This window comes from Catharus ustulatus, chromosome 16 (genome assembly GCF_009819885.2).
Source record: "Catharus ustulatus isolate bCatUst1 chromosome 16, bCatUst1.pri.v2, whole genome shotgun sequence".
Taxonomy (NCBI): Eukaryota; Metazoa; Chordata; class Aves; order Passeriformes; family Turdidae; genus Catharus; species Catharus ustulatus.
In genome coordinates this window covers 9,554,930-9,568,576 of record NC_046236.1, presented here as the reverse complement: position 1 = coordinate 9,568,576, position 13,647 = coordinate 9,554,930, and the positions used below count along the sequence as shown (strand labels likewise).

General features: G+C 38.0%; 1 protein-coding gene across 3 annotated transcripts in view; it reads right to left on the bottom strand.

The window, feature by feature from the left end:
• CYTH3 (cytohesin 3) overlaps positions 1-13,647 on the bottom strand; it is a 48,523-nt gene that overhangs the window by 3,984 nt on the left and 30,892 nt on the right. Inside the window, exons 6-12 of one of the 3 annotated variants that reach the window (XM_033074448.2) lie at positions 11,834-11,914; positions 9,692-9,804; positions 8,488-8,636; positions 7,616-7,728; positions 478-556; positions 324-395; positions 40-194 (exon numbers count right to left, since the gene is read on the bottom strand). In XM_033074448.2, the coding sequence (XP_032930339.1) occupies positions 40-194; positions 324-395; positions 478-556; positions 7,616-7,728; positions 8,488-8,636; positions 9,692-9,804; positions 11,834-11,914 (762 nt within the window). Of the gene's footprint in view, positions 1-35; positions 195-323; positions 396-477; positions 557-7,615; positions 7,729-8,487; positions 8,637-9,691; positions 9,805-11,833; positions 11,915-13,647 lie in introns of those variants that run through there. The other 2 variants (XM_033074447.2, XM_033074449.1) reach the window with 2 other exon arrangements.

Sequence of the window (13,647 nt, the reverse complement as noted above, 5' to 3'; positions counted from 1 at the left end):
CACTACATTTCTGAAAGACATTTAAGACTTCAAACTCACTTGATAGATTTAATCCACTCTTCCTTTTCTTCTGGGGTGGGAGCAGATATTCTGTACACTACATGGTTGCCTTCCACCACTCTACCATCAGCTTCAGTTTTACATGCTTTAATTACTTGACCTTTATGACTGGGGTTGTAGAGCTCAAAACAGTTCTGGAGGGTAGAAAGGAAGTACTAAATTTAAAAGGACAAAACTGACAAATAAATTCATTTAATAGTACAATTAAGTTCCATATGGTTTACTCATCTTCATTTAAAAAAATAAATATGAAATTGTCTTACTGGTTTTCTAGGGTCTTCAACTTCTCTTATGCTAAGATTTTCTAACGGAATAATTCCTCTAGGTTCTTTGTCCTAAAAAAATTAGGAAAATATCACATTATTAGCTATTTACAAATCTTGATTAAAAAAAAAATTCACCAAGATATATACTCACTGTTGTGTATTCAAAGTAATACAGGCAATTATCAGTCAGAATAAACCATCTCCGTTTCCATGTTTTTACTCTTCCCCCTACAAACAAAAAGTATTCCAGAATTAAACATGTGCTGCTGTCAGGCCTTCAACAACGGGCAAGGAAACAATCAAGTTTTGCTTATTCTTCCAAGTATGGTTTAATTGCTTAATGGTAAATGGATCAGGCACAGATGAGTGAGGTTAAAGGAACGTGTTACTGCAACTTGTCCTGAGGCAGCACCAACTATGGAGGTGCCATCAGCCACGAGAACTGTGGGCAACAGTGAGTGGCCAGACCTGCTCCTTCTGCCCAGGCCCTCAGATGTGTTCATCACTGCACCAAAACACCAGCTCTGCACAGAGCTGGACACAGCCAGTGCTGCCAGGGTGTGAGTGAGAACAGCGCTGGGCTGCTCTGACACCAGCACTGCCTGCAGAACCGGCAACTGCATCCCTGCAACAGGAGCCACCCCCTCGACAGCTTGTCTTGGGTAAGAAAAGGGTCCCATCAATAAAATTAAGGGCATTTTTATCACCTTCCTGTCACTCCACCCATGAGCAAACATGTGATTAAGAATTTGTCTTTACATCCAGATTTCACATCAAGTGCGTAAGGTACTCATAAACTTTAACAGAACAAATATGATGTGTCATCAATGAGGAACAAATCCTATGCCAAAAAACAGCATATTTACTGATTTGTCATCTTTCAATATTTTAAAAACATCTTCTCTTCATGAGTTAATATATCACTGTGTACACTTGACAGAAGAAATAGGTACTGCTCCAAAAATGCCAATTTTTCCTTCGCTAACACTTTAGACAACAGCAACCACTGAGTTCCTCTTCCTTACAAGTGCTAATGTCACCCTGTAGGGAACAGCTCCTTTTTAGAAACAGCAGCATTGTTCTGGCCCTTTCAGTTGTTTTTCTACCATTGGCTGCTTCAGAACACACCTGGCTTCCCACATTACGTTATTTTTAAACTCTTTTCCAAGAAAGACAATTGTAGATAGAGCATGCATATGTTATTAGTTTAAAGGTTTAGATCCACCATAGTTATCTGACTTCAGAATTATGTCACCACCTGTGCATCATCCATTCAGCAGTGATTTAATTTCATTAAGCCAACATTTCAAAAGAGTTCATTTTGCTATTGAACACCTGTGCATAGAAGAGCACCATCAATACATACAAGACACCCAGTTTAATCCGTCATACAATCAAATTTAAGACACAAGCATAATTTTTTAATCTTTTTGTTCTGCTTAAGATAGCTGGGGTTTTGTTTAATACAGAAATCCAAATCATATTAAATTAAAGAACAATTCTAGGGATATTATGACATTTCTTAATACCAATCTACTGCACATTGCAGACCAAATATGTTGCACCCTTCCTTTTGCTGGGTTCCACAACCCCCACAATAACCCAGTGCTAACACACTGCAACATTCAATGTACTCAATAAACTTTGTTTCCACCAGATGCACTCATATCTTAAGAAAAAGTTAATCTGCAAGCAGGTGTGGTGAAATCAGAGAAGGCAAAATAGTGCAAGATGCAGAAGCTGTGACACAATGAATGGTTGAGTGAACTGGAGACAGTGAGGGAAGAACTGGTGGCATTTTAGTACAACCGCTGTGACAGGTCCTTAAATAAAGCAATGCAGAGATGTTCAAACTGGCACGTAAGTCACTAGAAAAATTCCCCATCACCTTGACCGAGAGCTGGCTCGAGTATCAGGAAGTATTTGGGCTTGACTCACTTCCAGACCAATGGAAAAGCAGCTGACGAGTCACGGTGACTGCCAGGGCACTCCCTGCCGTCACCACAACGTGACTGCTTTTCACATAACCCAGGATCAACTGCCATGGCTTCAAGTCACGTTCTGCTCCCCAAGGTTAGCAGATTAACATCACTTAACATTCTCATGGCCCTAAACCAACCATGTTTTTCAGGCTAACAGGTAACATCAGCTATCAGCTTGCCCAGCTCTAGTAGGAAAATAATTCAGGAGGAGAGAGAATGAACTGAACAGGGTAAGAGGTTACTATCACAGAGCAGATTAAAGTGAGCAAAGGTGTTTCTCATTAACTGTGATATGTCAAAACACAATAAAAGATCAGTAATAACCATATATTTAAGAGAAGAGCTGTCTATAACTTAAGAAAGAAACAACAAACCTAAAACACACACTCCCAGAGCAGTATGAATTGCCAAGCAGTGAATAGCAGCTGAGTTTGCTGAATGTTTTCCTGACAACATCCGCTGTCTCTGGAAAAGCCAGAGTTCTCAAAGCTGAAACCTTTTGTAATCATGCTGCCGTTTTGAGGAAGCTTTTGTCATGAAACATCTCCCAGCTCCAGGGAAGCCACGAAGAAGATGAAGTATTTCCAACATCCCTCTTACTGCTCCCTTCAACAGCCAGTAGTTCACTGCATTACAGCACTCATGGGAGTCATAGAAATAGACCTTAAGTCCCTGCTCCACCAAGCTATCAGTTATTCCTTCAAAGGGAAAAAAAAAACCCAAAACAATAAAGCAGTTAAGCAGGATTTTTTGGCAGGATAAGGAACTATTCTCATATATAAGTCTCTGTCTCCCCATCCCATTACTGAGTTTCAGCTGTCAACAGCACAGAAACTCTAATAAAGCTCAAAATCTAATCTGTATTAATCAATTTTGCAAGGGTCACCACATCACACATGTTTAATATGCCTTTACAATGGGCTGCAGCCCAAGCAGTTAGCTGAGAAGGTGCTGTGACCTGTAAACTGCACACGAGATTAATAGGTAAAAACATGTGATAACAAAACATTCTCGTCCTCAGCTGAGATTGCTGTAGGCTCACAAAAACAACAACAGAGGGTTTAGCACCACACTTCATCTCTTATTCCAGCTCCCAGCCTTTTATAGATTAAGGACTGGAAGGAATTAAGTTAGCAGAAGAGGATCAAGAAAACTGGAGTATGAATCCATAAACATTTACAGAAATGGAGAGATAAGTGACATACTTCTGAAAGATCAAGCTGATTACAAAAATACACAGACATCTCAAATAATGAAATATAGAAGCACAGTATCTTCCACAGTAGGTGGATATGTAAGTAAACTACAAAACTACAATGTAAAATGTACAAAACAGGAACAGAAACCCTCTTCAACTTTGTAACTCAACATAGGATTACTTTTTTTTTTAACTCTGGGCAAAGTACAAGCCAGATAACAAGATAAAAGAAACCATCTATAATAAAGGGGAAAATAACTGGCAATGACTTAGGAAACAAATTTCCAAAGTAAAAAAGGCCTTAAGGCTAAAGGCAGCAATGTATCTAAAGTTAGAAAGTTCTACTCAAATATTCAGCTCATTTATATGAAAGTTTTAGAACTGAAGGAGACAGAGGCACACACCAAGAATGTTTGTTTTCTCCTGAGTTTTGATAGCACCAGACAGAAGAGCCTCAGCAGCTACACAGTTGGTTGGATCAAAGTTTGGCTTTCTGTTAAAAAGCATTTTCCCTTGACCACAACACCGATTGCCTCAACCTGCAAGAGCCTCAGTCCCCACAGGAGCCAAGCAGGTAGCGGAAGGCAGCAGTTTCCTGATCACCCAGCACTGTTCTCCCACCCCAGATTAGGGAAGAGGAACAACATCCTCCCAAGGACAGATGTGCTGGAATGAGCACTGCTGGCAGGGCAGGCCCGGATGTGAAGCTTTTGGACCATCTCCAAGCACTCTGTAACTGCCTGACTGGCAGAAAAAATTAACACTCTGTGTCTGGCTAGAATCATTTCCTCTCCAGCTTGGGGGAGTAATGTCATAGTTTCCCTCTAACTAGAAGAAAATTTTACACAAACCAAGCAATTTGCCAAGAGAAGCTGTTTAAGGCAAAGACACACCTTCCTGGCAAAACATTTCTAACTTGGGCATTCTCAAAGAGAGCACAAGCAACAATTTCAAAATACCTTAGAGTGGATGGTAGAAAATTTCATGGTATCAACACCACTCATTATGTAGAAAAATGTGAAGGCTCCTAATGTGTCAAGCTGCTCCAAGGAGGACTCACTAGCACTCAGCAGCTTTCAGTTTTTAACTTGCTGCATTCATTTTCATTACACCATACTTCAAATGATGCAGAACTGAATGATAATTCAGGCCTACCAAGATAAAAATGTCTATTTAAAGGCACTGGCTAAGTCTAGATAGATAAAACCAGAATTGCTGTCTGGCTGCCAGGTTTAGCACTTGGATGTAACGCAGCAACCTCTGAACAATTCAGAGCAGCAAGCTCTCCAAAAGCCTTCTGCACCCTTGCAGCCTTCTAAAACCCAGACTGGTCTTCTGCATAGATTAATTTTACAATATATGAAAGTTTCACGATATCCATCTTCTGCCCAGAGAAAAATCAATATGGTGAGGGATGGAATACTGAAAAAGGGGCACAACTACGTAAATGGGAAGAGCTGACTACAAGAAACACCAGATACAAAATACTGTCTTGATATACTCAGAGTCTGCAAGTAGTCTTAGTCATGTTTATAGTTTTATATAAAAATCTCTCTATTACAACTTTTATGTTTTATCACAACTGAGGACTTAAACCCTCATACAGGAGTTTGTCTCCTCAGTATTTCAATAATACGAATTATTAATATAAATTTTTAATGTTAGAACCTTCTAGAACTGAAGGAAACCCAACCCATTTCACAAGAAGTGCTTCCCAAGAGAAAGTACTGTAAAAATGCAAACTATGTGGATTGAGACAGCATTCTCAACATACAGTTAAATACTCCTGGCAAATAGGAAACTCGAAGGAGAAGAAAAAAATAAAGAAAAAAAAAAAAAAAGACTGCCAGGTTTATTTCTGGTCATTGCATCTAAACTAGCAGTGTATTAGTCTGTACCAGACTGTGTCTGTGGAAAAATGCAGCCTTTCACGGAAGCACAGCTCCAGGCATTCCCAGGCTGATTCACCAGAGGCTTCTGGACACATTTCATTTCTTTATTCAAATAACCCTCATATCGTGGGAGTGTTATGTGTAACACCCTTCTGCTTCACACACCCTTTTACTACTGGGTTTTCTGTGCATTGTGTCTCATCTGCATCCTACACACTGAAGACTCAGGCAGAGTTTTCAGTCCTGTGGTTTATTGACTTTGCACCAGAACCAGAGTCAGACTGTGCAGAAGTTCCTGGCAGCTCTCACTTACTTTCAGTCATCACTTCCTCAATTTCTTTGTTCCTCTATTTTTTATTAGATCTCTTTTATGGGCAGTTTCTTCCACAGAGGAGGTTGTCACTCCTCTACACACACTCACACTTGCCTGCACTCTCATTATGTGTGTAAGCCCATGAGAGAGCACTGGGAACAGCAACAGGTACAGGATGGCCTTACATTTAACTTAACCTCTCCTCCAAGAAGCACATTCCACCCACAGCAGCCTGAAAGGCTTTTCTGTTAACCATCACCTCATACTATCAAATGGAGAAAAGCTGCAAAGTCATGTTTGAAATTGTGCCAGCTGAGCCAATACAGGTCAAAAAGCAAGAGCTTTGCTTCTTTTAGTTAGAAAAGGAGCTCCACAGCATCTGTAGCAGAAAGGTCAGAATTTGACATTGAGGAGCACATGACTGAATTCCATATGTTTCCTTTTCAAATCCATTTCCTTCCAGCACAAGCATGACCAGCGAGTCCCAGGTGCAAACAGCAGAGTGGGCTCATGGCTCTATCCAGGCTCTTCCACCATCCTCCCTATGTGCACCCCAGCACACACCCCTTTCCACACTTCAGTTACCATTCTCCAAGTGCAAAGTTCCTTCCACTTTAGCACATTAAAGTGGACAACTGCCTCTAGTGAAGCATGTGCTGGTGTTTAAATATTTAAAAATTACTGTTTTGAAAAACAATTCTTAAAGTGTCAGTGTCCTTTATATAGGAAAATAATTCCTTCAGGCCAAGCAAAAAAGTGAATCCCATCGACTTTACAAGAGTCTGTAAAAACAAAGGCATCTTGTAGTGCCAGGAGACTGAACTACCTGAGGTTTCTGCAACTCTATATTTGAAACTCATTTAAGACCCTGTTAAATAAGCTAAATATATTATTTAAAAAGGAAAACAAGCTTTCAAAAAGGAAAAAGAACAGCTTTTATAAATACGTAGTTCAAATGTAATCAATCTTTCATTAATCTATTGTCATTAACACGTAACAAAAACACTCTGAAATTTCATGACAGAGTAAGATATGTTCTTTCCTCGTTATGTTCTTCCATGAATGAGAAAAGTGTGTAGAAGTCATCCTTATTTTTCTGCTTTGCATGTAAACACTTTCTTCTTTTGCAGAACACACTTGCATGTGAGTCAGACACTGACATGCCAGTCCCTCAGAGCACCACTGATGACACTGTTAGTGACACTGAGTGAAAAAGCAAAATGCTACAACGAATCTGATTTTAAAAAAAAAGAAAAAGAAAAAAGAAAAATCCAGGAGGAAGGAGGAAGAAAATAAAAGAATGAGCAACTGAAGAGGAGGGGACTGGAAAGCAATCAGATACGTACCTCCTAATGCAGAATAAGCAGAGACAGCCAGTCACAGAACAGAAAGGTGATAGGTCATAGGCCATAAGGAAAACAAGAAGGCACATTTAAACCACTCATCAAAAAATCATAGCCAAAACCAAACCAAGAGAAACTCACAAATAATATGGAAAAATAAACACATACAAAAATAACTATTTGAAGAGAAATCCTTTTTTTGTACACAGAAAACTGTGTTGAAACATCACACGCAGTTTTCTGAAATGACCTTATGGAGACATAGTTGTTATTTATCAGTCACAGCATGTGGTAAATACCATGTGGTGTTTCCTTTTTGTGGACGAGTTTTTATTTCTCAGATCTCAGAAATAAAACTCCAGTTTGAAACGAGATTGCTAATTTGGGTATGCAAAATAAGAAGCAACAGCCTTCAGACGTAAAGGAGCTACTTATTTTGGTTCATACATTTTAAAATACAAAGTTAAACCTGTTACCTTGACAAGAAAGCAGGAAGACACGGAGCAGCAAACATGCTAACAATGAACAGACACACAGCAGCAGAACTGCCCTTGTGACTAACCTAATTTCAGCAGCCAACCTTCTCTATCTGGATTAAAAAATGTATGCGTTAGATCATTTCCATCATCCTCTGGAATTTTAAATGGCTCATTCTTAATACTTTCATATAAATTCTAGAAAAATAAAAGAGGAAAAAGACCTCATTAATAAATGTCTTAACAGAAAATGCAACCAGGATATCATACTGCTTCTCAGACTATTAGTGTAAAGAGCACAGGAAATACTGTCCATGAAATTCTGAACCACCCCCTGCCACTCTTCATTTACTACTTTGATCAAGTTAAAAACCAAACTGCTTCATCTATAAGTAAATCTCTCTTCAGTACAAATTTCTTATGCACTCCTAGCAAGGACAATTTTCTTTTAACTTCAGCATTTAGTATTTCAAAGATTTCAAGATGAGTTTCATTTAGTACAAGTTTTGCCAATGAATCTGGGCTTTCAGAAAATGGTGTAGCCTGTAACATTGTCTTACAGCAATTATTTTTAGTGATTTCTCAAGGAGGGAGCTCCACAAGACATGAAGGAAAATGAGAGGCAATAAAGAAGATAATTTTTACTATTTTTTCTGATAGAAATACTACATTTTTCATAAGAAGCTAATTCTACGAGAATTTTGCCATGAGCAAACTATGGAGAGATACACAGAGCACTTTCTCTGAAACAGCCCGTTCTCAACAAAATGTTGGATATAGGGAGAACTAGCTCAAAGTAGCTGTGAATAACAAAAAAATGCCTCTTTCAGCTACTCAAATGGTTACACATGCTTTGTTCTTCTGCCTTCCCTTTACAAATTTGCCTGAGAACTGTTGTGCACACTTTCAAGCCTGCTATTAAAAACACAAAGCCAGGCTTTGTCTTACTCAACTTACCCTTAGCAATTCCTCTGGAAGGTCTCCACCTTCATTAATTCCACGATTCATGGAGATAAACCTCTCCACTGTGGGTTTATCTCTCACGTTGTGGTTGTGCAGGCTGGTATTCAACATAATGATGGCAAATGAAAGCACGTAACATGTATCTGAAATCACATTTGAAAAATGGTTTATCTTCCCGTGTGTTGTGTGCACAAACCTGTAAAATTAGTATAGAGCTCATCCTGACTGATAAAGAAAAATAAACAGACAAAAAATCATGAACACTGTACATAAGAGTCTAAAATTCTTAAGCTGCTGAAGTAAGCCCAAGAAGAAAAACATGTTACGGATCAAATAAAAAACAAGCATAAGAAGAACTGTATGAGAATCCAAAAAAATTTAAACTTATGAAATCATTGCTATCACCTTAAATTAACACTTCACTTGAAATGCTGAGGTGTTGGGCAAAATGTTCTCTGCACAGATTTTGCCTAAATCATAGTGGAGGATGCTATAATAAACTTGGTCCATCAGCCTCCTCCTACTCAAAGGAGTTTCAAAGCTCTCTCCAAAGAGAAAGAATGATCTCTTCAAAGTAATATTTTGACTACATTTAAAAAGACTGAAAATTACATTGACTCAATTCCTTGGCATGCAGAGGTAGCTAGCACTACTGGATAATATCACAAGATGACAAAGAACATTTTATGCCTCTTGACACGGTTATGATTATAGTAAATTCTCCCAGAATTCAAGTACAAAATTCTGTGTAAGAAAAAGCAGGATGAAAATCTGCTACAGAGAGGAAAAATGTGCCTGCATCTTCAGCAGTTTGTTTTCAGTAGCTATTTTCCTCTCTAGCTGTCACAGACCTGCTTTACACAATCTCTTCCCATCCTATCTGTTCCTTAAATTAAGTGATCAAGAGCAATCTATTCCTGTATATAACCAAACAGAACAGCAATGCCAGGGCATTCTGTGCAGTTCTGTGATGTTTTATAAATAAAATTGCGTTCTGACTGTAAGCTTGCACTTCCTGGATTAGACAGTCACATTTTCTCAGTTCTCAGGTATTTCTCCTTTCACACATTATTTTAACCCTAACTTCCACCTGGTCATTATCTCCTTGCATCAGATGCAGCAAAACATACACACAAATATAAATATATATTTGGATCATACAAGTACTTAAGAACTCCTGTAGTTTCCTGTGACTGACCTGTAGACTGGAAGACTCCTGGGTTACAAAGGCAATAGCGTGAAGCAAAAGCTTCCATCATACGGTCAATTTTTTGAGCCTCTCCTGGGAGTCTGAAGCTCCACAGAAACTGCCTACAGAAGGGAAGAATAGTTGTTAGACTCATTCCAGTATTTATAGATTAAATATTTGTTACAAATAATCTGAAACAAACGGAAAAAGAAAAAAAAAAAATCAGCATTGTCTATGTAGAATGTCCTAGAAATATGTTCTCAATCTCTCAACACACAAGTCAGGAGCTATTATAAAGCAACATGCACAGATGGCTAGCCCAGTAACTCAGCCAGCAACACTGCATGCTATCAGGCAAGATAATATGGCAGTTCATATTCTAAGGTTCTCTCTTTTTTCCAGACTAGTAAACAATTTTCTGTATGCATCCCATTTTTGCTATGAGAATGGTATGCAGGGAAAAAATGAGTTCAATCCTCCCTGGGTTTCCTGGCTACAAAAAGCAATGAACAGTCAGCTAGACTTTATTCACAATGTAAAAAGACACATTATATACAAAACATTTCTGGTGTAAGAAGAGAGAAACAAGGAATACAGAAGGACTTAACATATTTACTCAAATTCATACAAAACCTTTTAAAAATTGTAACAACCAGAAGAAAACCCCAGTGCTTAGAGAGGTGCTGCCTGTCTGCTATAAGCTCACTCTACAAGAATCAGACCTAGGCCTTAAAAAGAACAATTCATGTCATCATTTCATTAATTGTAATATATGCAGCCCATCTTGCTGCTTAGCAGCATAAACTGAAATACAGAGTTCACTTTTGGTAACTTATTATTTCTACATAGAAGTACACTGGAATGCATACAGGACAGAAGTCTTCACAAATTTATTTTGGCACACTGTGGCACTAAAATGTTCCAATGAATTTCATCACTTATTCTTTTATCTCTTAACAAAAGAATTATTTGAATTAAACCAGGATCAGCAAAGTTACATGCTCTGCCATGCAAAACAAGTTCTCAATATTCCCTGTACATTGGATGCCAATATAACAACCATTTATTCCTATCTTCATCTGTTTTCATTTTAGGACATTATATTCAAGTGTCACAGGCCATCTTTAGTTTGTCAGCTCTATGTACTATCTTTTACTCACCTCATGCAAGGTTCCAACCCAGATCACCAATTTTGTAAGCTACCAAAATACAAACATTTAATAGTAGCAGCTGCTAAGGAAGAATAAAGTTAAACCTAACATCAAATTAGGTAAAAGAGACAGGAATATGAAGCTTCCCAGACAAGCTTCAGCAGCCACAGAAAAAGATTCTTTGGCCCAAGCCTCAGGCAGCTCAAGTTATCATCACCACATCACTCAACCATAGCAAAGCTGTTCTGACTCCACATCACAAGGCACTGCACCAGAAACAAAGATCACATGGACATTTCCATTTATCTGGTGTCAGGAGGGAGTCACTTGCACCAAAAAAACAGGCAGAACTGTCTAACTTAATTTGATCAATCTGTTATGGATTTTCATCAAGATGAGAAGGGATCTCACAAGGTCAGTGTATGCAAGCATCCCAGATAAATCAAGAGAACTGTTCATGTAGCAAGGGGAAAAAATAAACTAAGATATCACACTTTCTTTCACATGACAAGTGGGAAACTGAGGCAAGCAGAAGGAAATCCCTTGTTTCAAAGTTTACCTCTCTGTGACTGAACATAATCAGTCACTACAGTCAGTGGATTTCTCACCCTCCCTGCCCAGAAGGACAAGTTGAAGTGGAATAAAAGAAGGAAGAAAATTACTTATTTAAGTAAAGAGTTTATTTCTTTTTTAACCTATCTCTGTTCTAAGATACAAAACAGGTCTTCAAATGTCCACATACAGCAGGCACACCAAGGAGTAACAGCTGTTTTAGTTGTTTGTATTTGTCTGAAATAACCAGGAGTTTTCACCCTCAAAGGCAGCACACACATAAGCCATCAGAAGAGTTAAACAGAGCTGTCTCTGCTCACTTGCACAGTAATTTGTACAGTTGTGCTGAGCTGTAGAGCAGCCTTCTGACAAATAAATCAACACAGTGACTCAAACATGCAATTTGATAGAGGAAGCTCAGGTCAAAAAACAGAAAGAATTTACTCACCTTAAGGCTTGTACAAGATTGAGATCAGCGAACTCATGGAGTTCAACAAAAGCCTGAAGAACTTTAATATTAAATTCATCTCTGTGAAAGACAAAAATGGAAATAGACAATCACAATTCTGACCTTCAAAGACTTGTTAGTTATCTCAATTTGCTTCTGAAAATAAATAAGGAAATAAACAATCATACTGATAAATAAAGCCATCAGAAATAATCTACACATTTATTTCATATTAAACAGTAGCATTTTGCCAATTTTTGCTGGTAGGTTAGTAAAAGCCAGTACATTTGAACTTATTTTAGAACTGCTTATTTAAATGACCTAAAAATAGCCATGACTTCTTTGCTTCACATTTATTATAACTATACCTGCCTTGACATAGGAGGATGTGAGAAATTTATTCAGTAAAAAGCCTTCTGCAGAAATTGTCATGAATTCTTAAAACAATGGTTAATGGGAGACTAATTTCCTTAGCCATAAAACATACAACGAACAAACTCTTTTTTCCACTCTAAGAACAGAAAATATTAAAGCAGTATCTTAATTTATGTACAGAGATAAGAAACAAAAACACTTCTATTGATTTCATCCAAGAAAAAGAACAGTGTTTGAAAAGAGCTACTTAGCATGTACTGTACTCTTACTCCATTCCCAAGAATTGGCACAACAAAGTTAACTAAAATGAGAAGAGGTTTTGAATGGGTTTCCTCTCACCCATTTCCTATACTGGTATGCAAATCATGAGCCAATTTATGCTTTGTTTGATACAAGGGCGTTTAAACTCAAAAGTAACATTTAAACATTAATGAGCACAAAACTATGTGGATGGACAGAACTTTGCCTACACCACCACTGAGTTCCTGTGCCAGAAGAATCAGGGTTTATAATCCTCAGGGTGTGCTTTAAATACCTCAGCAAGACAGAATGTTGTGTATCAGCCTCCACCCAGAAATAGTAAGGTGTGCACCCACCAGGAATTATCTGTTGCTTTGCTGACTAACTGCATAGTCAGGCTAACCTGCAAAACTCAGGAGTAAATACCTAAAACCAACTGTTCATTCATTAGCACGTTTGCACATCGTTTACAGAAAAACACACCAGCTCTGTCAGCAAATCCAAGCAATTCTCAGCAAATTCAGCAATGGGCAATTCAACAGGGCAACTGCATTTCAATTAAGTGGCATGAGAGTGTAATAAAAGAGTACAGAAGAGAGGTACGTTTTTACTTTAATCAAATTATTTTGTTTATAGAGTACTTGTGCTGGGTACACCTCCAAAGACACAAGACAAATAATACAAATGCTCCAGGAAAACACTTAAGAAGAGAATACTTTCCCATATAGAAAAAAATCGTAACTTTTTTTTAGAATGCAATTAATCCCTTATTTATTATAATTTTTGCTATATTTTTAAGTGTTATTCCATTTCACCATTCACTTTTTCAGATTGCTGAGTGCTGTAAGACTACAAAAATCAGTAATACAGAATCTCTCTCTTTTATGGCAGAATGTTATATAAATATTTCAGTCTGTTGACTAACCTGGTCTTGTCTCAGCTATATTTAGCTAGAATACAGAAGTAATTTATGATGGGCCTGTGGGAGGGGGTGGCAAAGCACGAGAGAATGACCTCAGACATAATTGTGTTGTATAAAAACTATAGACATGTCTACATATTCTGCACAGAGTCTTCATAACAGAGATCTATTCTCAAAATACTCATATTACAGTAAAAACTTTCACTGAACCTATGAAAGCCAAGAGGAAACTGCTGAGCAAAAACCACGTTGCTGCTGCTGGAACCAGACTGCAGAG